General features: G+C 39.7%; 3 protein-coding genes across 5 annotated transcripts in view; 2 read left to right on the forward strand and 1 right to left on the reverse strand.

The window, feature by feature from the left end:
- Positions 1-11603, reverse strand: part of klhl32 (kelch-like family member 32) — a 33432-nt gene extending 21829 nt beyond the window's left edge. The window contains exons 1-4 of one of the 2 annotated variants that reach the window (XM_077576416.1): positions 11394-11603; positions 10124-10245; positions 8846-9023; positions 2946-3053 (exon numbers count right to left, since the gene is read on the reverse strand). In XM_077576416.1, coding sequence (XP_077432542.1) covers positions 2946-3053; positions 8846-9023; positions 10124-10146 — 309 coding nt within the window. In that variant the 5' untranslated portion in view covers positions 10147-10245; positions 11394-11603. Of the gene's footprint in view, positions 1-2945; positions 3054-8845; positions 9024-10111; positions 10252-11393 lie in introns of those variants that run through there. The other variant, XM_077576417.1, reaches the window with a different exon arrangement.
- A 477-nt stretch (positions 11604-12080) lies between these two features.
- Positions 12081-21278, forward strand: LOC144058275 (frizzled-6-like). The gene is made up of 8 exons (XM_077576655.1): positions 12081-12219; positions 13134-13546; positions 16708-16904; positions 16973-17552; positions 17725-18144; positions 19211-19359; positions 19451-19819; positions 20023-21278. The coding sequence occupies exons 2-8, from the start codon at positions 13373-13375 to the stop codon at positions 20177-20179; spliced, it is 2046 nt and encodes a 681-aa protein (XP_077432781.1). The 5' UTR covers positions 12081-12219; positions 13134-13372; the 3' UTR covers positions 20180-21278.
- Positions 21279-21502: 224 nt separating this feature from the next.
- On the forward strand, positions 21503-26607 carry LOC144058117 (collagen triple helix repeat-containing protein 1-like). Of its 2 annotated transcripts, none has more exons than XM_077576364.1 (4): positions 21503-21621; positions 23661-23879; positions 24018-24234; positions 26222-26607. In XM_077576364.1, the coding sequence occupies exons 1-4, from the start codon at positions 21547-21549 to the stop codon at positions 26362-26364; spliced, it is 654 nt and encodes a 217-aa protein (XP_077432490.1). In that variant the 5' UTR covers positions 21503-21546; the 3' UTR covers positions 26365-26607. The 2 variants fall into 2 exon arrangements, with proteins under 2 accessions (XP_077432490.1, XP_077432489.1); XM_077576363.1 differs by having other exon boundaries at positions 21516-21663.

Here is a 26607-nt window from a genome sequence, read left to right on the forward strand (position 1 = left end):
TCTGGATTTGTGTGTAGAGTTTTGAGAATATGGACCATGCTTTCAGAAAATGTGTGTAAACAATCGAGAAAAACTTCAAAATGAAGGAGAAGAGGCAGAAAGAGAAGAGGAAAGTACAGCGCATAAAACATGTACGTATTTTGTATGCTAGCATGATGGCAAAAAAGCTTAGGACTTAAGTTTACTTGAAGTTATACAGTACATCCAGGAAAACTGGTGGAAAGGAAGTAAAGAAAGAAGCTTAGGAGCAGGGTTCAAATGATTTTATCATGGTTTAGATGGGAACAGAATTGGAGTAGGGCTTATCCTAAAGGGAGACTTAGTTAAAAATGTGTTCATTGTAACGTTATTAGCGTTCATGCCCCGCAGGTAGGAACTGATTTCATTTAGAATAGAAAAATAAATTCTGGAAAGAGCAAGATAAAGTATTTCTGAGCATTTCAAACAGAAAGAGTGTAGTGATTGGTGCAAATTTTCATGGACATGTTGATGGTTGGAAAAAGGGGTAATGAAGAAGTCATGGTAAATTTTGTATCTAGGAAAGCATCTTGGCAAAAAGGGAAAAAAATGCCTGTGGCGAAAACTTTGTTCCAAGAGGCAGGAACATAGGGTGACCAAAAAATGTATGTAATAAGTATGCTTATTATAGTAGGTGAAGTAAGTGAAGGCAAGACATGTCTGTATAACATGTGCATACGTAAATAAGGAGTTCCAAGGACGCTGGTCGTACGGCAAGTGAGGAGGGACATACTTAGTGTCTGCAACTAAAGAGCCGCTTGAAAAAAAGAAACCAAGGGAGCCACATGTCGTTTAGGCATCTAAAATAAGGTTGGATTTTGCTTTCTTTTTTTTGTATTCTGTTGCAGACACCGTTCAAACAGGTATGTCAGCGTATCTGCCATATTGGATGTGGCAATTCTATTGGCCATTAAATTGGCAAATAATTGAGTTAGAACGGGATAATACAATCAAAGGTAATGGTTCCTTATTAATCCAATGAGTTGTGGCTTGATGATACAACTCCAATGAGAAAGTGAACGAGGCATCTTTACAAATAGCTTCACTTTGCCTTATCCAATTCGGCTGCGGCGTCAACATACTCCCGATGCCCACCCTGTCTACTGTATGCATACTTACTGTAAATGCTGTCTATGATAATACTTGTCAGCGGGCGCCATTCAATGGAAGGAGGCACGGCAGTGCTTCGTGAATTTATCCAAATATATGGGGCAAGTTAATGCTGTCTGTAAGGTATTCATAATAATTGGGGCCCCGCATGCATTTCATGTGCCCCCTTACAGCCTGGGCTCTGGCGACGGGTCTGCCTTTATGATTGGTTGGGATACTGCTTTGTCCTATTGCACAAAGGCCCACAATAGCACAAACGGAAATTATGCCCAATTCTACCAGTGCAAAATCTATGAAAATACCAAAACAAAGAAAACTCCTCACATGGGCACTGTTAGATTGCACTTTGCGCTAGAATGAAAATAGGGCTTGAGTTCTTGTTTTACTGTTTTTAACAAAGCACTTTTACACTTGCGTTTCAGTTAAGAATGTTAATGAATATCAACTATATTAATTTTAATAATAATATTTTAATATTAGTTTTTACTGTGAGCACGGTATTATGTTTGGGTTTTAGATTCTACTGTTTAAAAAAAAAAAAAGAGTAAAGCTTAAAGCACAACGAAGGTGTGAGTTGGAACAAGTTTGTGATAATCCTCAATGGAAACCATGGTTCCAGTCTCTCTCCTAATAGCTGTCTTGTGCTAATAAGCAAGCCGTACTCATGTTTTAAAAAAAAATCGTCATAGCCAACTGTATCTAGTAATGAAAAAAAATCAGTCCAGTAACAGAATCTGTTAAATCCAGAAGAAAAGAAGAAAGGAATTGATCAGCAGAAAAACGGTAGCAAGGTAAGAGAGAGCAAAGCAGCGAGTGTCTGCACTGCACAGAATCAGCAAGCAAGATTCAACATCAACATTTTACAGCTATGGCCAAAACATCCCATGACAGCATGTCTCTTCAACCTGTAGGCCTGTATGACATGTGGGTGAAGGATTTTAGTGGGTCATTATTTACGGTGTGGGGATAAGCATATTGCCCTCATCTCATCTGCTATCATCTCCTCTGGGCAGACGGATAGCTGAGCCAACTGATGCAGGCAGCTTGCAAGCCTGCTGTTGACCTACTTACACTCCCTAACCAACTACTACTTGCTCATTTCCACTGTGGAAATAAAATTAGGGAATAATTGCAACTTGAGTTTGCGGCCTCTCGGTATACAGTATAAGCCGCTCGGTTGCTTGTGGACCGAATATTGCTGATGGTGCAAGGTTAAAGAAGGTCATACGACATGGTCAGACACTTGTTGTGACTGATGACATGAACGTCAGGAAACTAATTCAATCTGATTGCAAATCTACAAATTCCCACCACCAGTCACGCTGCTGATTAAATTTATGCTGTGGAGATTAAAGTGCTAATCTGCAAAAACCTTGCATCATTTATTTAGATGACGTATCTGGCTACATGAAAAAGATCACCATTTTACAAGGATCGTCTAACACCAAATCATTTTTCACTGCCTTTTTGTATTAAGATGTCATTTCTGAATACATTCATAACAGGATTAAAAATGCAGTATAAACCGTAAAATGGTAGAACTGAATAGTAGAAGGGGGCATGAAATGAAAAATGAGAGGAAATTAAGTAAAAGGAATAGCAGCAAATAAGTGAGTAAGAGTGATGGCAATGTACAACTAAAAATAAAATTTAACAGTTCACTTGATATATTCCCAATTGTGGCAAGACAACTGGTGTTTTCGCTGTGTATGAGAAATTTATTAATTTAATTTAATTGGGGGAGGGAGGGGCAGCTCTTTCCTTTCTTCATCTACGTAATTATTCCTTCAACTAATTTCCGTGGATCTTCTTGTTACCTGTCCAGTGTAGGCAAAGTCCAAGGCGTGCTTCAGTCCAACACTGGTCACTCCTTGCAGAGTCACTTCATCTGCCACACTTTCCACCATGCACAAGCTGAACATGGCCTGATGACACAAACAAAACATGGAGCTCAGATGAAGGACTTCACAATTTACTGTTTTATTTCACTGGATTTTTCCAGACTCTTGATGGTTATTTATTAGTATTTTATGTGTGAGTTGTAGCTGCACTGCAAAATGAGTTGTGGAGCTGCAGAAAACACAACAACGCAGTTAATCAGAACCTGCCAGACACAACGGCCAAGAAACTTCCGGTATTGATTGCCTTCCACAGACCCAAAGCTCAGCATAAATATATATAGGGCAATCAGTACTTTGTGGTACACAGCACCTCTTGCGGTTCTTTCCCTATGATGTGCGCACACAAACATCAGTGCAAAATCAAAGCAGTGGCCACAGTGTCTGCAGTCTGACCCTGCTGAGTGCAGCTTTGGTCATCAAAGATATTGATTGCTGTCATGCCATGATGGGATGTCACCCACTGATCAGGGGACCGGTGCAGCAGTGTGACAGTAAAGAGTGAAAAATGGGGAATTCAATTCAGTACAAGAAGGCTTCAACTAATTTAGTAATATCTACCATGTTAAGAATTTCTCAAGCTGTTTAGTGTGTGATGTTTAATTATATCTTGTTTTGAAATCCATGCTTTTAATACTTTTCTGAAAGTGTACTGTAAAATCCTGTGAATAACACGAACCCCTGTATAATACGCCACCCCCAAAAATCTATCTTAAAAAGCTCCCCCCCCCCCCCCATATAATTGTGTATGAGACGGCCACCCAAAAAATGTTCTTTTCTCATATCTATGAATAAGATCCTTCAAAGTATTTTTTAAAAGTATGTTTTCGAAAATCTAGTGCTCACACTGTATGTTCTTTTACTAATTATAGTAAGCTATTTATTATTATTATTATTTATTTACTTTGTTTTTAAATCTGGAACTGTTGCACTTTTTACTACAGTATGTCAAGCATACTGAGTTATGTTGTGTATGAAATGCCATATAAATTAGCAATTTAATTAATTGCCATTAATTAATTGCCTTTTTTAAATACACCCCCCACCCGGGGAAAAAAATTGTGTTATTCAGGGTATTTTACAGTACTAACAAAATTTAACTCTGTCAAGCCCAAAACCATGAGTGAATGAGTCTATCATGTTTTGAGAGTTAGTTAGTTAGTTAGTTAGTTATAGGGGTGTTTACAAAATTTATTCAGCTATGTATCGCGATATTACAGCACGCAATTCTCGTCTTGACTCAGTATGCGGCCGGAGAGTTAGGGTTCACACTTTAAGCATGGACAAATGTTATATTATTGGCACATGACTTAATATTTTATTTTAATGCTGTTCAAACATAAAACAGATTGCAACCTGTTTGTTAAAAACACTGGCTCACAGTTATAAGCCTGAAGTTTCAGATAAATACATTTTGATGCAAATGTTACAGTGTACATGTACATGTTTGCTGATTAGTATTTTCTAAATTTGAGTAAAAAAGATCGCAATAACCGACTTTTAGATTCGTGTCGGGATGAATCGAATCGAATCGTAACCTATTAACCGTGATACAGATTGAATTGCCAGGTACTAGGCAATTCACACCCCTATTTAGTTGGCTAGTTGACAGGATTACTAAACCATAAAGGTTTGGAGTGGAGCAGTATTGCCTGACATGTTGTGGTTATTCTATTAAAGATTTTTTTTTTAATTGCTCACATTTAGTGGCAGACAGAGTAAGTATCTTTTGACTTGTTCTTGTAAATGTAGAAATTTTACTTAAATGTATTTTATGCCATATGCAAAGTTCAGTGTGTGCATAACCTCCTTATACATATCAAAGACCCAGAGGCAGGGCAGTTAGCGCATGTCTTTCTGTCACAAAAACAAAGTGCATTCCTCCCAAAACTCTAATCGCGTTTTTGATGATTCATTGTGCACATGAACATTAGCTCGGCATCACCCCCCTTTCTCCTCAGGCGAATGGCCAACAACTTCAATTTGAGTCGAATTGTATCCAGTGCTTGCACAGTCTAGTTAATTTACCACTGAGCCAATTAAAAATAGACTGGCCCATTAGGCCAGAGGAATAATGGTGGTGGCGCTCTAGTTTGCCAGTAGAAAGGAAAAACTACACTGTGCAGGTTCATCCAAGCTTTTGTGTCATTATTGTGGGCCCTGGGAGTGTTTACTGAGCTGTCTTTTCCTCGCATGACTGTTCCCGACCTTGGTGTAGGTGGGACAGCTGATGATGGATAGCTGTGCTGACTTGGGATATAGATCCCCGTGTCCTGCTCACTGCAGTCTTTTCCCATGGTGTTGCAGCAGGAGTACAATGCTGCACTTAGCCTGACCTTCTGACAAAATAAATATGACTGCTTGTATGATCATTCAAACACATGAATACCTTTAGTGCCAAACTTCATTTATAACAGGTGTGTTTGTGTAATTATTTAATTTCACTTAATTATATTATCCGCACACCTAGGAGTGAGGATATGCGGTTCAGAAAATGGATGGATGGATGGTCTGAAAATTTATATATACGTTTCATGTGTTTCTTTCTTCAATTGCTGTGAGTATATCAGGCCCAGATTTGCATTCATTTCTGAGAAATTGCATTTTCAGACATTTTTTTGGTGTGTTCAGTGACATTTTTCCCATGTAAATAATTTTCCTTGTCTTAATAAAGTTTAGAAAACACCGATTTAGAGAATAATCGCTATCAAGGTCCAAAGTTAAAAGAAATCTAAACAATTTGCGCTTGCTGGCTCAGCGTGACTTTAGCCTCAAAATCAAATAATCTAAATTCATCAGCTGTCCTGGGCAACCACCCAAATCCCCAAGATGACTGCTTTTTTTTCCAGTCAGTTGCACCCAAACTCTGCAATGCACTATACTCCTACTCTCTAAATTTTGTTGAATCAGGGGAAAATTCTAAGAAGGATTTGAAGACTTTGTTTTTTTAATCAGGCTGTTGGATAATCTAAACTGTCTAAATCTAAAGGTTTCCTCCGTACTTTGCTATTTTATGTCACAGGCATTGGAAATATATATTGCAAGATTAATTTGAAGACTCTTTTTTTTTTATCAGGCTGTTGGATAGTGTAAACCACAGTTTCTCTGCGCTTTTCTATTTGTCTGATTGCTCAGAATTTTACAATGTTTTTTTTCATTGTCCTGCTGTTCTACCTACAGTTTTTGTATGTTTTGCTAGGTTCTTTTTTTATGTGCCAGTGAAATTATGCTATACAGTATAGTGTAGTTGATTTGTACTTGCAATTATTCAGACAAAATAATTACATAATGATTATCCATATCTCCAAATTCCTATTAAATCTCAATTTAATCCAAATTCTAAGACATTTTGGTAACAGTTTAAGTAAGACCGTTTTCAATTCCCCCATAACTGTCGCCTAGTGCATAAAGAAAGGTCCGAAAAGGAAATGTTAAATAAACTGTGTGTGGAAAAAAAATGAGAGCCCTGGCCTCAACCCCATCAAACACCCTTCAAATGAACTAAAACAGATATTGTCATTCAGGCAGTTTTCAGTGACCTCTAACCTCACAAATGTTTTCCTGGGTGAATGGACAGAAGGGGAAAAAAACGCACAGAAACAACTTGAAGAAAATCTTCCCACAAGGGTGGAATACATCATCTTGATTTTGTTTCATTTCAAATGTTTGTTTTTGTTCATGTTATTTCCAGTAATACTGTTATGAAGTGTTGCTCAAAACTCAACGTGGTCTGTATTTAATTTCACATGCATGCACATACTGTACAGTGTGTCCTCATTTGGCCATCGGACAAATCCGGATTCTTCATGCCTGATATATACACAACAGACACAACAGTTGTATGGAAATATATTGCTATTTTATACCTTCTTTGACTAACTTGCACAAAAAAAAAAAAAGATACTTTAAATAGTATTTTCATGCCAATCTGCTTGTTGCTAGGCAACCTCACTATGCCCAGTCCTAAGAGAGTGTGTTTTTTCCTCTTGTATTCATTTGTTTTACTATTGTAAGGTACTTATCTAATACTTTGAGATAATATTGGAGTATTACACAAAGTAATAAATACATTTGGTCTCATGTTTTTCTGGGAAGGGACAGGACAAGGGGCATCAATGTGCGTGCAATGCTGGCTTGACTGATTTTCTTTCCAAACGTCTTAGTAATGTGACAACATTGGAAGAGGCAGGCGACACATTTAAATAACTCACGCTTGGTCAGGTATTTCATTACAACCACTAACCATTGAGTCAGATATTGTGTTCACACCACTCCTATGTGGACCGTGTGTGCTAGGGATTAGGGGTTTGACTAGTGACAGAAAGTGGGTGAGTGAGGATGAATGCATGGTCACTATTGGCTGCATCAGGTTAGTGTGATAATTCAAGTACTGACCAGTACAAAGACGAAGCTCTGATAATATTCAGCATGGGGTTGGAAGGAGGGGAGGCGAAGCCTGACTCAATCGTCCGCTCTTTGTGCAAGGAGAAATAAAAATAACCTCCACTCACACAGGCCAACTTGGATCAATTTAATCTGCCTTTCATTTTTAAGAGGGATTAGTTTTGATTTCCTAATCTGCTCTGTGTCTCTAAAGGAAATCTCATTGGTGCACTTTTCTTGTGCAGCCCACCTCAACTAAACAGTAAATGGCTGCCTGACAGCAAATTTTCATTTGCAAATTCATTTTGCACCATAAATACTGCAAATTACAACTGGAGCAAGTGAAGGGTTGGGGGAGTGTACTTTCTTAAATATATTCACTTGATTTGTGGCAACATGGACAAAAATTGCAGGTCAAAATTGAAAATTACAGGAGGTATTGGAGAATTAACTGTGATCTTTTTTAGGTAGCTAGAGGTAACTAGCGCATGGCATAACTGTGTTTTTATAGAGTCCATCCATCAATTAAGTCAAGAAATTTGGAAGATGTTGCAACGTATTGTTTTCAAAAAAATATCCACCTTGTTCTTGAGGGCTCTCATGGAGAAACGATCATGCGTGCAACTTCCTGTAAAACACCGGAAGTAGCATCTTGGCATTTGTTACATTGGGTTTCATTTCATGGAGCGGTTTATTTCAACGCACACTAAAACATTTAACAGTTGGACATATGCATTCAAAAACTTAGAGAAGGTTACATTAAGTTCACCTGTAACGGTTTCAATGCATTTTAGGTCCCGTCCTAAAGTTTAATCTGGAAGCCAAGTATCCCTAACTTTTTGTGAGTAGTGTATGTTATACAGTATGTGCCTTCACTAGTCTAAACATGGTATTCTGATTAATATTGCATTTGTTTAATATGAATTAATTAGCAAAATCCATCCATTTCAACCATTTTGCCACTTGCTGTCGAATGAAAATGACATTACAGTACAGTTGCTCAGGGCTTAGGTCATGACCAATCACAGCTAAGCTTCAAAAAACAGGTGGGCTGTGATTGGTCGCTGCTTAAGCCCTGAGCAACTATAATGTCATTTTTAGTTAACCGCGAGTGACAAAAAGGCCACCTCCTGACATGGATAAAAACTGGTGGATTGTGTTGCTCAACTCATATTTCACAAATGCTATATTAATCAGAATAGCATGTTTAGACTAATTTTGGCTGCATTGGATCCCGGCAGTTGTTGAGATGCAAGCTGACTTCAAAGCGTAATCACATTCCTTACCCTCAAGATCGCCACTGTATGCACTGAACGTATGATGTGCATCACTTAGTTGCTGTATCCGACTGCAGGGATAGTGTATTTTGTTGAAAGACATAGTTTGCCTAACATTGACTTATTTTAACGATATACAGTATTAGGTTCTACACTCACCCGGAAGTAATCACTGCATGCTGCCAGAATGGCTTTATGCGCGTGGAACTTTTGCTCCCCGGCCACCAGAGTGACGTCACACAGAAGACCATCATTCCTCTGCTGGTTGAGGGCAGACAAGACGGAGTCCTGATGAGACTTGGATTGGCAGAGTCTCTGTCCTGTCAGCATCTCCCTGCTGATGGGCACACACATTTTACAGTTAAACTCGACACAAAGCTATTCAAATTTTTATTACACTTCAGAGACTGAAGCACTTGTATTTCTTATTTCACCTTTCTGTTTGGCGTAACTTAGACCTCATGAATACATTATCTATTAAAAAGCAGCAACTAAATGTCACTCAATAGCAACTTCGTATCATCAATCAGCAATAGCTGATTTCGTATCACCATCCATTGTTTGACTGTGGTATTTTTCCTGCAATATCAACCATATAGCACCGTTGAAGTATTTAATGAAGGTTGATAAGATAGATACACTACATTGGGGAATTCAATGTGTCAGGCTAACTGAGTGTCGAAATGCCTGACAGGTAGTGCAACGGGCTTAAATAGTCAGGCCATATTTTCTAAAATCCTCAGCTAAGCTACTCTCCTCTTGTACGTCTCCATCATCAGCCTGCCACACTGCCCATTTAAATCCATCTCTGTCCATTTAGTGTTGGCCATCCCTGCGAATGCGTCAGCCTGCCAGGCAACACACTCTCTAGTGTTGGGGTGTAAGACAAAGAACATAATGGGTGCGTGTGGGTTTGAACGCATGCAAGTGCGTATGTGGGGCCCAAAGTGAGATGACTGATGAGTCACGGGTGTTTGTTTGGAGATTGGAGTCTGTTAGGAGGAGCCCAAGGAGAGTCGCTGCATTGACGTGAAAAGAAATGACAGCGTTAAAATAAAAATAAGGGATGTGTATTATATGGAGGATTTGTAGATGGATTGAAAAATCCAGAATTCAACAATTACATATATTAACTTCTAAATAGGAGAATGGAACTGGACTGAAATGTGACTTAAATTGTTTTTACTTAAACCACAAATGTGATTACAGTCTCTTAAATTCCCCTATAAAAACACTGCCCAAATTTAATCCAATGAGGGATTATAACGAGTGTAATAAATTTCAATATAATTAAATCAAATTAACAGTAGGTGACAACCAGCAATTACTTGTTTACACAGCCAATATCATACACCACATACTGTACAGCTATCGAGATACCTTTTGCAATTATATTTAATGTTCATTCAATATGTATGGACTGACCAGGTCGTTTACCTGAGGCCGCGTTCAGGAGGCATGCCCCAGGATGCAGGATGAAGGGACTTTTGTGGAGGTCGAGTGGAGATGATATACGTCTCCTGGGGACTGAAGTCTCCTTGTCGGCAACATACATCAGCCTGATAGGACAGAGCAGAGTGTCAGCTTTCCTCAGTCTATCCAATCCACTCAAATTCAGCGTGGCAGCCTTCTGTGTGATGCGTGAAATAATGCAACTGCACATCAAGCATCGTGCCAACTTCTCGATTGACTCACACACGGCCATTATCATTTTACAGTTTCATAGGTGGGGGGGGGGGGGGGTGTTCATGAAATACCACACTGGGACGGCGATGGGTAGTTTGATGTCTGAGAATTGAATAAAAGGCACTTTGATAATTTTTTTGCCAAATTTATGCATTGAAAAATTGGGAGCCAAATGTATACAAATAAATAACTTCTATTTTCCGTAGTTACAACTTCAGAGGCGTCACATTATTGCACATCTGTAATGTATTATATCCCACAGAAAAAGAAATACCAAGCAATACATGAGGCAATAAGGTCAGCATCACTGACTGGAACAATTCCAAACAGTATGTCTTCTCATATGGCTATTCAAAAGCTGTTTATGTATGCAAACATGTGTATACTTCATCTCATCTTCCTTAGAGAGTAGTTCCCGGCAAGATGAAGTTATCGATCCATTCATGAGTGACCTTCAAATACATGGACACTGGCAAATGCATCTGATAGATGAGGTCGAGAAGGAGCCGTCTTGCATCTCCAATCAAAGACCAATATTACTGTCACATTAAATTGTCAAAGTTATATAACAAGAGGGGGTGGAGGTGCATGTCAGTGCAATTCTACAAGCAGCACAGGTTTGCAGATCGTGATCATGCCATGTGTCCTGTCTTTTTGTACATATGGTCAGACGATCACAAGAAGTAGGCCATTTTTCTGCAAACAGTAATAGTCACTTGACTGATTGATGATATGAAATACTGTATGTCTATGTCACACTAGGTACGGATTTAGACTCGAACACAACATGAAAAGGTGAATGATGGGGAAGGAGGTTTTGCGTTGCCAGATAGTAGACTAGACACCATGGATGCACTGAGTCTATCACTTTCCAAAAGCTTCCAGCTGTCAAAGAGTTTCCTAGCAACAGGCCAGCGCCTTGCTCCGCGGAATAAAGCTTCTTACTTTCATCATACACGATATGTATACTCACATTCAGGAATGCATGGTTTTCACTCTGTGTGCTACACAGCTCACCCACCTTATATGTCAGTCCTGTCCTCGTCCGACTCCTCTTTGACAATGAAACTGTCCGAGCCCGCCGCTATTGAAGCACATCTGCAGGCAAAATAAGGAAGCAAGACGACGGCGACAAAGGCGTGTAACTGTCAACGGCACGTTATCTGTGTTAGTGACAGTGTAGCGCCTAAAATGTTACAGCAAAACTCCGCCTCCCCGGTGGTCACATGAATATGGACAAATAGGGGGGGTGGCTAGCGTCTCCAAGTGGATATTATTGGAATAGCAACGTCGGTAGTTGGACGCCAGGGGTCCTCGTCGGGTTTGAAAATGATCACTGCCTGAAATTTCAGATGCCCAGCTTCACCTGAGTCTATTTCCACTAAAATTACGTCGCTTTTTTTTCTTTTGGTATATTAATTCCCGTGACAAAACCGATCATCGACGATGACCATTAGCATTAGCGATTGGGAAATCACAACACAACTGAAAGGGTAAAATAACACATTTTAAATAAAGTACCTGTATACTCAAAATTACATTGAAGTGGCTTTCCTAGGGGGGGTCGCGACCAATCTACATATACCAATAATTTGCAGTTGAGTATGACATATTAAAATGTGGACGTTTTCCGCGCTAACGGAAATTTACAAAAACACACACACATGAAAAAGAAAATCACAACTTTCCCATGGACGTAAAGGCAGCACGAGATTGGAGTAGACCAACGGGAGCTTGTTGGATTTTTTTCTCTCCAGGAAACACGCTATCAAATTTCACTCTGAATATACTCCAAAGTTTATCCATGTAGCCAGCTCCAGCTCGAAATCGATTCATAACCGTTGTTGGTAAGTTTCTATGTTTATTCCTCCGTTTTAGCTTTGCAAACTTTTGTTTAACTTCCGAAGTTGTTTTGGCCCCCCTTTCCACGGTTGGCAGTCGAGGCAGCGATGTTTACTGCGCACTCCCAGAAGTTTGTGTTTTATTGGCGACACATCGTATATTAAAACTTGTATTAGTACACATTTACGGGTATTAAACCTGCGGTATTTGTTCATTTCGTTTGGCCATGGCGGCGCTATTAATATTAAGTCAATGCATGTGTTATGTTATCGTTACACGGTGCACATTGACATTCCCTGTTAATAGAAAATAAAAAGTACATAACTGAAACATAAAACGTCCAACGTAACCTGAAAGGTATTTTTATTAGTAAAATGCAAGTGACTCAGCTATAATGTGTGGTTGAAAGTAAACCATTGCACTGCACTATATTCTATGTATTTGTCATATTGCATTTTACACATTAATAAACTAGTGGATTTAACTGTTCATAAATTTACTAGAGTACTATTTACGGTGGTCTCATCCATTCAAGTTTCCAGGTTGATACAGCAAGTATACATTGCAAAAAGTCATGTTTATCAATGTGTCCGAACAAGTTGAGACTTATTCGACAGAATCAACATGGATTTTTAAAATTCCCACCCTAATGGTCCACATAGCTACGGACTGAATTGTGCTACAAATCTAATCAATGTCTTTTTTTGTTGGAGCTAAAGAGACCTCTATGGGGAAAAGAGGAGTTCATGAGTTACATTTCATCTTCTTGATGACAGTACAATTAGTATGTTTTTGGTTGGTGTGGTATAAGTCTTTCTTTCTGCATGCCACCAAGTTGTGTGCTAACATGGATTTGATAAACAGCAGCAGTGTATGTAAGCTGCTGGATTTATAACCTCTGCACCATTTTCTTCTACAGTATTTCCAGTCATGTTGGATACCTCTCACTAAGTAAAAGCACATGCAGCGGGCTAATGGGGAAGCTGCACCCTCTGCTCCTGCCAATGCCTCCACTGAAATGACCCCAGGATAGGTGGAACCGTGAGAGTCAGGGCATTTGACTATTTTTGATTAAGATATCCTCAAACTAAATCTAAAAGAAGCAAGTTATTCACGCTGGAAAATAAACTATCCCCAAATTTCCAGTGAGCCCTCATAATGATGATGTTGGTATGGTTGGGTCTGCTGTGGCTGCAACGCTGCAGTGCTCACAGCCTCTTCACCTGCGAGCCAATTCACGTTCATCGGTGTATGGGGCTGTCCTACAACATGACTTTCTTTCCCAACATGATGGAGCACTATGATCAGGATGTTGCAGCCAGTAAAATCAAGGTTAGTCTTTTTCATAAAAAAATAAACACTGTCTTAACTTTAGTAACAAATAACAAAAGCATCAAACAAAAGTGATTTGCTAATATACCCTATTCAATTTATTGGTTAAAATTAACTGTCACACAAATGTAAAAAAAAAAAGTGATTACTGTAAAACATCAAATACAAAGTAGTCATCTACCTTAAAAGGGAATTCAAGTCAAAAATGTTGTTTGTAATAGCGCCCCCACTAGCCTAAGCACAGCATTCTGACTAATACTCTATTTGTTGAATATGAATTGTGCAGCGAAATCCACACGTTTTCATCCCTATTGGAGGCTGGCCATTTTGCCGCTTGATGTTGACTGAAAACGACATCACAATGCCTAAAGGCTCAGCTTGCAAATGTCGCATGACCAAACCGAGCAAACAGGTGAGCCATGACGGTCGTTATCTGAGCCCTTTGTCACTGTGATGTCATTTTCAGTCAACAAGCGGCAAAATGGCCACCCCCCTGAAATTGAAAAAAGCATGTGGATTTTTCATCTTAATTAATATTAGGCAAATGCAATACAGGCATGTGATTTTTCCGCTAATTCGCGGAATTCCGCTTTTTTTATCTCCCAAAATTTTATTTTTTATTTTATTTTATTTTATTTTTTTAGTAGTTCATTGTGTATGCACATGACTCCGACAGATAACATCTTCTGCTATAACAAAGACATTTGTGGTATGCTCTAATATGAGTTACTTTTCATTTGTTCATGAAATTTGAACTCTTCAACATTATTTATGTGTTAACTTAGTAATCACATTAGTTAGATATGATGATATTCTCAGTGATAGTTTTTAAAAGCAAAGGCAGTCCAATGTTTTTGAATGTGACTGATTTTGAGTTGACAAAAACTGCCATTTTATATGGGATAGTTCAATATACATTGAAAATTTATGCTGTTGTTTTGTCTATTTCTTTGTCATGTGAGTGCATTGAAAGTACTTAAAAACACGGAAAACCCATGAGCTCCGGGGGGCTTTGCCCCCCTTGTCCCCCCACCAGGGCACTGCCCTGGACCTAGCTGGGTGCCAGCGGCCCCCAGACCCCCGGCTAAATTTTCAGATAATTTCACTTTGGTCAAATCACATCCCTGGCAATATTATTAATCAGAATGCTGTATTTAAACTAGAACTTGAAACATATTGCAAAGAAATCTCTTGACTTAACTTCATCTTTAACTTGAATAACAATTAAAGTGCATGGAAAGCTGGACAACATTATTATTACTTTGGATGAGAGTCCATTTAACTTCCATTTAACTTTCTTGCTAGATTTGCTTGCCTTGTGTGATATTCTGGTGTCTTGCATGATATGCTAGCGGTGAAAAAAAAGGATTTAAGAAGTTTATATTCTAATTGAATTCCAAATGGTACTGTTTTAGGGTCTTCATTTTTTTTTTTTTTAGAGGTGCCCCTGTTAAAACAGTCATTGGTTTTGTTCATACTCGTTCCAAGATTAAAAAGGTTTATCAGAGGCAAGCCAATGTTTCATGTGCGCATCCTCGCAAGCCCATATCGCTCAGGGAGATACGAGCTTAAGCAATAAGTTGGTTTATTGTATTTTAAAGGGTCATATATACTAAGCTAAGAGAATGCAACAAATTGTCTGTTAGTGTGGAGGGCATTTATGTGACGAAATACAGTAGTACACACTTATGCACTCATGTTCGATTTCTCAGTGAAATTAGAACGTGTATTGCATGAGCGATGTTAGTAATATGTTGCCTTGTCTCTTGGCAAAACTGATTTTCTCCAATAGTTGCATCGTATCGCCTTCTCAAAGGCTAAAGGTTTTGAGTAGCATGTTAGAATGGCAAACATGAAAAGTTTTGTGCTCAGGAAATCTTTTTTGTGTCATCTGGCAAAGTAAAAGGCTTCTGATTTCAGCCACAGGCAACTAATCATCGACTTTGTTGTCTGGAGCCTTTGATTTGTTCAGGAAGGGGATGGACACGCCCAGAGTCACACAAAGCCTGTGCTGCATACCACAATGAATACACTCTCTCTGTTAATCACTCACTAGTTTCATCTTCTGTACACAGTCATCGTACCTCCTCTAAGAAAGTATGCAGTGTCCGGACGTGTAATCAGCCAGGCGTCAGATTCAGCCTGAGCCTGAGCCCATCACAAGGGATTTTCTAGAGTAGACCTTCCCTTGTTTAGCCCCTGGCCCAACATTCCACTAGCATTCACCTGTATTTGAAAGTGAGACGTCTCAGAATACAAAGGGGATTGAATCAGCCAATGACATACTGTTACAAAGGCACCTCAAGTTTTGAGAGTGGTGGAAGTGAGGATGTTGACTTTTGAATAGAAAATTCAACCAACAGCTGACCACATAAGGACAGTTTGTACTTCTTAACTTTGCGAGAGGAACTCACTGACAAGGATTCCTCAACCTCTACTAAGGAGAAACAAGGACACTTACTGTGAGAGCGACACAGCGGCCCCAGAGATGTGGCCTGCCAGACTGAATTTCAGCAGAGGGAAAAAAAGATTGAATAGAGGTCTGTGTTGATGCATTTGTTATGGTTACACACATTATTAGTGGATTGGCAATGGTTTATGAGATCCCAATTATTTTAAATAGTCCATATACCTGAATGTTATGATATAATAGCAAAGCTGTTGATGTGTGTTGCGTGATGTTAGACAACATCACAAGCTCTGTGCTGGCCAAGAACCTCTTGGTGATATGCCCCTAAATTAATTTCCTGCATAGTAACAGAAGAATATAGAACCCAAGCAATAAACGCTCCTTTTATTGTGGGAGATGTGTTCCGCAGTGGGTGAAAACCTGTGATAGAGCCCATATAATTTGTTGTTGTTTTACCCCTCCCACATGATTTAAACACACTTGAACTCATTGAAACAAACTTTTTAAATATTCATGAGTGTTCTCACTCATGCTATTAAAAAAATATATAATAATAATTTTAAATACATTTTAGAAGCTCATATTCTGTGCATTGTCCCATTGGGTTCCACTATGACTTTTACTCAGCAACTGATCAAAGTAGCCAGTGTGAGCAAATTTGTGACATAAACCGCAACACATATTTTTGCTTCGGTCTGAACGAGTTAACTCAGCTGTTATTCTGAACATTGTTTCATTAATGTCATTGCAGCCATTTATGCCCCTGGCAAATCTTGGCTGTTCCCCAAATGTCCACCACTTCCTGTGCGAGGCTTTTTTCCCACAATGCACTGAGGAGAATACAGTGCTACAGCCTTGCCGAGAAGACTGTGAGGCTGTAATGTCCGATTGTCAGGAGAACATTCAGATTTTTGGAATTATCTGGCCTCCTGAGCTACAGTGTGACAAGTAAGTACAAGTAGCGAATGAAAAGAGTTCTGCAAGATCAGTCCATTGAAAGGTTTATTCTGTTCTAGACTTGACTCATGTGGCTTTGGAGATGATTACAAGCTTCCTGCAACCACCCCAAGGAGCTCAACATCTGCTAAGAGGGACTTGGGCTTTTGGTGCCCACTGCAGTTGAAATCCAAACCTGGCCATGGCGCATCATTCCTGGGAGCTCAAGACTGTGCTCCACCTTGCTCCAATATGTATTTCAAACCCCACGACATTGAATTTGCCAAGACTTTTATTGGAGTTTGCTCCATCATTTGCTTGGGTGCCACTCTATTTACCTTCCTTACTTTTCTCATCGATGTCAAACGCTTTCGCTATCCCGAGCGTCCCATCATTTTCTATGCCGTTTGCTACAGCTTTGTCTCACTCATATACTTCATTGGCTTCCTGCTGGGCAACAGTGCAGCCTGTAACAAGGCAGTCCATCCTACTGGTGCGGACACTGTTGTCTTGGGCTCTCAAAGCAAAAGCTGCACTCTGCTTTTTATGCTTCTCTACTTCTTCTCAATCGCTGGAATTGTCTGGTGGGTCATACTCACCATCACCTGGTTCTTGGCAGCTGGACCCAAATGGAGTTGTGAAGCCATAGAGAAGAAAGCGGTAAGATTAAAAGATTATCTTTTAAAGTGAACAGATGAAAAGAATTGGCCCAGTTCTGACCAGATTGAAATTAATTTGTGGCTTCAAATTTGCTCAGAAGTGACAGGATTTAATATTCCTCAAGGGCAATGTTGCATGCTGTTCAAATGTCTCATGTGTGTTCTGCCTTTAGGTGTGGTTCCACTCTGTTGCCTGGGGAATCCCCGGAGCGCTAACTGTCATGCTGCTAGCTCTGAACAAGGTTGAAGGGGACAACATTAGCGGGGTTTGCTTCGTGGGACTTTACGATCTGGAGGCCCTGCGCTACTTTGTCATCGCTCCCCTGTGTGTGGGCGTCATAGTCGGCCTCTTCCTCATTCTTGCCGGCATCATTTCTCTGAACCACGTGCGGCAAGTTATCCAGCATGATGAGCGCAACCAGGAGAAACTCAAGAAGTTCATGATCCGCATAGGTGTGTTCAGCTGCCTCTACTTGGTCCCACTGGTCACCCTGTTAGCATGCTACACCTATGAACAGAGTCGCCGCAGCACCTGGGAGAACACATGGATCAACGACCGCTGCCAAGAATACAGCATCCCTTGCTCATACAAGGTAAGTGTAATGTAACTGACAAAAGTGTCACCCAGTAACTCCAGCTGTGGCAAGGTACAATTTTGTATGACAGAATACAGGCCTGTATGACAAAATAAGTGTAACAAATACAGAACCTAAATGCAAGACCTAAGTGACAATTACAGGACCATAAAAATTGCACAGCAACTGACAGCATCATCACCACAAGGGAGCAAATGCAGGACCGTAAAAACACAATGACCCCATGGCTCAACCCAAAACAAGTACTTTTATGGGTACTCGGTGACAAAAGTCGTCCCTCGCTATATCGCAGTGCACTCTTTCCAGTGTCACTGCATGGCAGATTTTTTAAATTCGGATTTATATTATCAATTATTTGCTGTTTTACGTTGGCTTTCTTTTCCCACACAGAATGTTAATGGTGAGCAGTAATTGTGAGCCATTGAGGATACAATGTATATAAGACAGAGAATGTCCAAATTTTGGGATCATTTAAATTAAAGAAACTAAAGTTCTATGTGCCTAGTGCAAAATCTAACTTAAAGTGGAAGTCAACCCCCAAAAGTATTTTTGAGAAAAATATGTTCTATGCAGCCCCACAAGTCTAAATACGGTATTTTAGTTAGTATTGCATTAGTGGAATATTAGTTAAGCAGCAAAATCCAGCAGTTTTTATCAATGTCAGAAGTCGGCCATTTTGCCACTTGTTGTCGAGTGAAAATGACAACACAGTTGCTCAGGTCTCAGGTAACGACCAATCACAGCTCAGCTTCAGAAAACAGGTGAGCTGTGATTAGCCGTTGCCTGAGCCTTGAGCAACTGTGATGTCATCTTCACCCCCTGGGATAGATAAAAATGGCTGGATTTTGCTACATAACTCATATTCCACTAATGTAATATTTATCAGAATGTCATGTTTAGACTAGTGAAGTCACATATAAGATATTATTGTCAAGAACCGTTTAAAGTTGACTTCCCCTTTTAAGGAAAGCCACGTCATCTCCAGTTCAACTTACATTTAGCCTCACACTGTACTCCATAAATGTTTAAATGCTTGTTGAATATCTTCTCTTTTCCATCTCAGACAACCGAGCAGGAGCGTCCTGACCTCGCTCTGTTCCTGGTAAAATACTTGATGACCCTGGTTGTTGGAATATCTGCAGTATTCTGGGTTAGTAGCAAAAAGACCTGCTCTGAGTGGGCCTACTTTTTCAACAGGACCCGCAAAAGCGAGTAAGGACGTTTTGGTTACCTTGTCACGTTGCCTTTGATGACAGACATTTGTAGGTTTTGGCCTCACTTCTGCCTGCTTCCTGATCCACAGTCCCATCAGTGAGAGCCGCCGGGTGCTCCAGGAGTCCTGCGAGTTCTTCCTTAAGCATAACAGTCGTGTCCAGCACAAGAAGAAGCACTACAAGTCAACCTCGCACAAGCTCAAGGTCGTCTCAAAGTCGATGGGCACAAGCACCGGTGCCACACCAACCAATCCGTCCATAGGTGCAGGAACATCACTTCTGGAAAATCATGGGCTGCATATCCAGGGCTCTGTGAGGGAGCACATGGAAAAGGGCACTTTGAGCCGAAGCTCCAGACGTGAAGACAGGGAGCGAGACGGTGGAGAGAGACGGAGCAAAGGGGGGAGCTCCAGTAAAGTTAGCTGCCAATCTTTACACAGCAGAGTACCGGATGCAAGGTAAGTCAGTTTGTTATTGTTAACATTTAGCTTCCAGTCAGTGTACTTATTTTACAGGCACAATTGTGACAGAATTTGATTTATTGAAAGACATTTGTAATAACTATGAACATCCTACTGTAGAACTTACACTGAAGCCACCATGGTACTCAATTGTTGAAGAAGTTTTACATGTCCAAGGACTAATTTTATTTGTGCCCCAGGATGACACCAAAGAGTGAGCAGTCGGAGGTCCGACCAGTGCAGATCGCTCAGCAGGATTCAGCTTTAAGCCCATCTCCCAGCATTGACGACTCCACCCACCAGCAGGTGTTCAAGGTGTCTGAGGAGAAAAAGGACACAAAAGACAGCCACTGCTGATGTGTTTACAAAATGTCCCTGGCACTGACGGCAGGCTGGACGGTTCATTCGACCCTGATTGTATCAGATAGTTGAGGGAACGTTACTTCATGTGCATAGCCACCATGTAATGTTTACCTCCACAACTTTTAAAGTAGTTTTTTTTTTTCTTCTATCTGCATTCTGAGATCATTTAAAAGACGCCGTCCCTTAGCCAAGTTTGTACCTATACAGCTCTATGCCAACTACTATATTACCTGTGGACTGATATGAAGCCTTGAGTCTTCTGCTCTTTTATGACAAACTCAATAGAGGTCTTAATGTGAATGTTCTTCCCCCCCTACCCCCTCTCCATTCAATGAATTAGTCACTACACTGGGTATTTTAATGTGAGGTCGTGTTTCCAAACCTTGTGAGGGAAGTGTTCTCTGTGTTTTTTTTTTAAATATATTCCCTACAAACATACAGTTCTGCTACTATACTTAAAAAAAAGGTCATGATAGAAGCATAATTTACAACGCTTTCTCAATGTAGTTTTCAGTTGTTTTCTTGCTTGTTTCCATTGTACAGTTTTTACTCCGTTTCAGTCCAGTGAATGTTAATTTTAAATGTGTTTTTAATTTGAGAAGTTCCTCGATTTGAGAGGTAAACCCAGATGTTTCACATGATGTCAGCGTTGGCATCCCATTGTAAAATCAGTCTGTGAAAACAAATCTCGATTTGGCAACCAGACACTACTTATTTTAAATTAGAGTTAAAAAATGGTAATTTGTAAATTTGTTACGGGATTGTTTATAAAATATATTACACTTTAAATATGTACCCTTTTTTAAAAGAAAAAGAAAATTATTCTCTTACGTGTAGTTTGTTTTATTCTCTAGTTTGCAGTGCAAGGAATGTAGTGTTCCTTAAACAGAAAGATAACATGGTGGTCTCAGTATTTAAAAGGGAACCTTTGTGGAGCGGGTTATGGATTCTAATAGTGACCTATAGCTTTTTATTGTATTTACTATGTGACATTGTCTTGCTGCTGCTTTCCTAGCTGTTTTAAATGTAGCTTCTCTTTTGTATTTTTATACAAAAAACAAAGATAGTGAATAAAAGATTTGTTGCATGCAAATATATGCTTTTTTTCTCCTTTGTCCCCCCCTTACTGCAATTATCCCCATTATCGCCACGCATGCATGTCGAAGTGCAGACATTTGGTCATATTTTAGCACATGAACGCAATGCACGTTTCTGGGCTGTTTGCTTTGGAACAGCTTTCTTCAAGAGCATTGACTAACTCTTTCCCGCTGGTCCTGCCCTCCCCCTGGATTGAAAGAGTACAAGCTTGGAGGCAAGCTGACGCTTCAAAAGTTCCCAGTGAGAGCGGCCAGTTGCACCGTATGATGTCTCCTCTTGCTCACAGCCTTTTGCTGCTGCTCGTTTGCTTCACTTTGCCCGTGTATGGCGAGGAAAAGGTGAGAAGTAGAGGATACCGAAAGGATCCCGACGCTGATAAGGTAAGACAGACTGTAAATAACTGTCGACATCATGATAAAGCGATGTGGCATTTTCAATAGGTGGGGGCTTGTGGATGATTCTGCTGCGTCCCAGATGAGTCTGCCACACTTATTTAGAATTAATAATTAAAGCACAAGGTTATGTTTAAGGGACTTTAATTGATAATACAACAAAAACCCACAGCCCATGGTTAAAATGTCCACACTGACTTGGTCCCCAGATTTATGTGCTGCAGTTTTGGAAATATGGTCTGCTGCTTCTGTATTATTATTTCTACTTTGGTTTGGTGACAGAAAGAAAGCCAAACAGGAAGCACACTGCCTGTGTATTTATCTGTTTTATATTTTGTTTAAACATTGATTTTGATGAAAAAAACACACATACAAATATATGGAACAAATATAAAGTTGCTTTATATGCCTATCAATGTTTTTTTTTTATTGTATGAAGTTAGAACTTTGACCAATCAGGCTAAATCTTTGCTTAAACAAGATTTTTATTTTTTTAAAGTAGCCTAGTGGGTGGCCACTGGTGGGATAGAATGCACATATTCTTTGTCCTCTCTTGGGAATCGATCAAATGAAAGTGCAAACTGTTTATTTAGCAAAGACTTTTCTGATCTCCCTCAGGTTCTCTTAGAAGTCTGTGCACCCCACGTTGAGAAGCATAGAGGCACTATTTTGCTCAAAGATCTTTAGTACTTCTGAGCTGCACTTTTCTCACCACAGTGGAAGGATGTTGAACAGCATGTTGTTCTATAATATAATCTTGTGGCATTGGAAACCCAAACTGCACTCTGCTATCTGAGGGAGGACAATCGTTTTATTCAAACAGCATAGTAATCATAAAATCCTCTTTTTTTCATCATCCTGAGAAGCCAAGCAGCTGTGTTCCAGCTAAAGCATGAAATGCATTGAGTTCTCAACACTTAGGGCCAAATACCGCATACAGTAATGGGTTGTGTGTTCGGAATATTCAGTATAATTCATGCAGGCAGCACCAAATTTTGAGCTGGAAGCCGGTATAAGAGTCAGCAGTGTGGCCAAGTGGACAGTGGATCCATTCATTAGTCTGCTCTGAAAATCTAACCGAAACTGCAACTCTGATATGTTTTCTTAATTTTCTTCTAAATGAAACGACCCCCGTAATATTTTAAACAGCCCATACTTAATCAAATGGTGGGTCCAAATTTCAGGTATATGTTCCAGCAATGCATAGTCTGCTGTTTTTGACCACAGGCTGCTCAGTTTCCATCAGAACTGATGTCACATCAGCAGATCAATCCAGCTAAGCCACTCATGACTAAAACAGACCCTTGGCCATCTGTTTCCCCAGCAGACATTAGAACACCACAAATCCCTTTACATGAAGGCATTTTTCCAGATGCTCATCTTCTGAAGTACAGTTTTAGACTCCACCCCAGGGATTCAAACTGAGAGATGATGTTGAATGGGTAGTAAAAAGCTCTTTATTGTCATGGCCTGCCATTTCTCAACTTAATGCCTTTTGGTCATGTTCAGCTTCAGCTAAAAAGGGAAAAAACTGACTATGCAGTATATTGTAAATGTATTGTATGATTGACACTCTGTAATATTCAGGACAAAGGGAACTTGTGCAGAGTCATGCAGAGCCATCATTTTGAATAGGTCTGTTTTTAGCAGGCCTGCGTATATAGTTGAGTCAAATTGAGTAAGATGTGGCATTTATTTAAATATGGCAGCAGGACCATGAATACAACAGAAAAAAAAATATTATCTGCCTTTCAAATCTTATTGACAACATAGTATTATGTTATTCATTTAGCATTGCATCTTACTCCCAGTAGTTGTTTGTTTCCATGACTTTTAAATATTATAGCTTCCTAATGACAAAACAGCTGGCTAAGTTCAGGTGTCCACATCACATGCAATTTAGCTCTCACGCTCAGGAAGCAGGAAGTTACATAATGATTTAGTTCTCAATATCCACATTGACCCCGACTTGCTTGTTCCTGTAGTATGGCAGCTGCATGCAGGGTCCAGGAGGAACTCCCGGCAGAGACGGTAACCCTGGGGCCAACGGCATCCCGGGAACGCCGGGCATCCCTGGACGTGACGGACTCAAAGGGGAGAAGGGTGAATGTGTCAATGAGATCTTTGAGGAACCTTGGAGGCCCAACTACAAGCAGTGTGCCTGGAACTCCTTGAATTATGGGATCGACCTTGGAAAAATTGCTGTAAGTTCAAATTGCCTTTGCAATTTGAAAATTGCCTTCTAGTAATGTGCATCGTGTTGTCAATGTGAATGTGATTAATTGATCCCTATAGTAAATAGTGACCTCAAATGTGCCATTCTCCTGCTCTGTGTCTTGTAGGACTGTACGTTTACCAAGCTGCGCTCAGACAGCGCCCTCAGAGTCCTCTTCAGTGGCTCCCTCAGACTCAAGTGCAAGAACGCATGTTGCCAAAGGTGGTACTTCACCTTCAATGGAGCAGAGTGCACGGCGCCACTGCCCATAGAGTCCATCATATACTTAGACCAAGGCAGTCCAGAGCTCAATTCAACCATCAATATTCACAGAACATCCTCAGGTATGGTTACATTTTAAATTTTAATTTTGAACTATGTAGAGGACAACTACAGTATTGCACTTTATTACTGTCTATTTGTGCCATCTAACCTGTGGGGTGGTAGTGCTCCATTCCAATATTCATCCTTTAAAAAAAAACAAAAAACTGTATGAGCATTGTAGTCAAAAAAATTCCACGTTGGCATGGCTTTTGTTGGTGGAATAATGCACTCTGTCCATTTACATATAAACTAGAGGTGTCAGGCGATTAAAATGTTTAAATCGTAATTAATCGCATGAGTTCAATAGTTAACTCACGATTAATCGCAAATTTTACATCTGTTCTAAATGTACTTTTTTTTTCAAGTTTCATAGGCCTACTCTTGTTAACTTAAAAGTGGGGAAAAATGTTAAACTAATAGAAATATGGCTGCATCTTTTAGTCATTGATAATAATTCATACAATTGAGTTAAAGATGTAGATGTACTGTACTGTAAAAATCTAGTATGATATTGATTTGTGTTGGTCATTTTTCTGCCACTAGATGGCATAATTGCATTTGTAAGACGTTGGTGACAGCTTAGTGAATTTTTCTTTTCATATTAAGAGCTATCTAATATTTAACATGAAGCAACTTCTGAATTTTGAATTAAATTTCTGAAATTGTAAAATACAACTTGACCGCAGTCTCCACAAATATATGCATTATTATTATTACATTTATTACTAATACATTTTGACGTGGATGTGCCTGCTGCGTTGCGATTGGAATTCCCCCAGTACAGGCTTTCCAAGTAAGGGGCGGTCATTAATCGCGCGTAAAAAAAAAAGTGTCATTAGAGTAACTTCAAATTAACTCAAAATTAACAGACTAGGTTTGACACCCCACATCTAAACATAATCTAATATCTAATAATAAACATCAGTGCGCTAATGGCTGGTAATGACCATGATGTCAAAGTGGGGCTAAATGGGTCGAGAATGCGGGAGTAAAGCAGGAAAAGAAGAAATTGAGGCAGCTGTGAGGATATAGCTCACAATCTCTGTTCTAAGGGTGTTTGAGGGACACCACTATTACACACTCATTCACATCTTTTTATATTACACCAGTAAACAGCTATGCTATCAGTGAGTGACTCTTAAACACCAATGAATTCTATAGTTTGGAGATGCAGTACAGTACGCTTTTCTCTGGAGTGCAAATATTGACAAGTAGCAGTTTGCAAATGGCAAGATGATAATAGTAAGGTCTCTATTATCATCGTGATGTACGCTAGTTTTATATATAGCAGTTTATAAAAAGTTACAGCGGTTGGGATTGCGATTTCTAATCCTTATGCTTAAAGAAAGCTACCTGGATAATCAGTGGCAGCTTGTCAGGCCGCCTTGAAAGAGACAAAAATTAAATTAAGAATATGAAATATTATAAAAATTCTTCTAAATTTAAGTTTTCTAGACAAGCAGGATAAATAGTATGTTATTAATGAGTAAAATTTATTTGCTTATGTCACCGCCCCAGCCAATGATGTTTAAACAGCGTTACTAGTTAAAGCTGATCTGAGTGGCTTCTGTCTTTGGTGGGTACTTGCCCCATCCAATATGGCCGCCACATCTAATGTGGCCCACATTGGATAGGGCTCTCAACCAGGCTTCAACGGTCTACCAAATGATTATGCAAATGACAGTCAGTATAACTTTTCGACTGCTAAAACTAATTCTATTAATAAAAAGCTAACGAGTGGCATGTTAAACATATATTTTAAATAAATATATTTTAAAAATATATAAGTGAAAACTTCACCAGCTGCCACTGTGTCACACTCAACTAAATTCGGTAAAATTATAAGGCAAAAACAAATTTCATGTGGTGCCATTAAGTTCTGTGGCGCTTGGGAAGTAAACATTGAGAGAGGTCACATCATAATAAACTAGTTTTGTGGCCATGCATTTTGGGTGTTCCCTGCAATTTATGTGTCCTGTCTTTGTCTCTGTTCTTTTTCTGTGCCAGTGGAAGGACTGTGTGAGGGTGTCAAAGCAGGGTTGGTGGACGTGGCTGTATGGGTGGGGACCTGCGCTGACTATCCCCGCGGTGATGCATCCACGGGGTGGAATTCAGTTTCCAGGATTATCATCGAAGAGCTTCCTAAATAAAAACGGTTACGTAAGAGGAATGGGGTCAGCCCTGGCAGTCTAAGAGTATGTTATCTGGTCTTCCAAAATGAGCAGGTTTGCTGAGGCCGTAAAACACTGATGGGAACTTTAATGTTTTGTTGACACAATTCACTATTTGACAGGTCATTCACATGACTAGGAAAAACAAAACTGTATTGTACTTTCTTCTGCTCGCTGGTGCTGTCGGCAGCAATTGCCAGTATGTAAACTTGTACTCTTGAC

This window comes from Vanacampus margaritifer, chromosome 9 (assembly GCF_051991255.1).
Source record: "Vanacampus margaritifer isolate UIUO_Vmar chromosome 9, RoL_Vmar_1.0, whole genome shotgun sequence".
Lineage (NCBI taxonomy): Eukaryota > Metazoa > Chordata > Actinopteri > Syngnathiformes > Syngnathidae > Vanacampus > Vanacampus margaritifer.

Excerpts from the sequence above, each read along its gene's own strand:
- LOC144058275 (XM_077576655.1), top strand. The coding sequence starts at position 13,373 with ATGATGATGTTGGTATGGTTGGGTCTGCTGTGGCTGCAACGCTGCAGT. Across the intron at positions 18,145-19,210 it reads GCATCCCTTGCTCATACAAG|ACAACCGAGCAGGAGCGTCC; the intron begins GTAAGTGTAATG and ends TTTCCATCTCAG. Across the intron at positions 19,820-20,022 it reads AGCAGAGTACCGGATGCAAG|GATGACACCAAAGAGTGAGC; the intron begins GTAAGTCAGTTT and ends TTTGTGCCCCAG.
- LOC144058117 (XM_077576363.1), top strand. The coding sequence starts at position 21,547 with ATGATGTCTCCTCTTGCTCACAGCCTTTTGCTGCTGCTCGTTTGCTTC. Across the intron at positions 21,664-23,660 it reads AGGATCCCGACGCTGATAAG|TATGGCAGCTGCATGCAGGG; the intron begins GTAAGACAGACT and ends TTGTTCCTGTAG. Across the intron at positions 24,235-26,221 it reads TATTCACAGAACATCCTCAG|TGGAAGGACTGTGTGAGGGT; the intron begins GTATGGTTACAT and ends TTTCTGTGCCAG.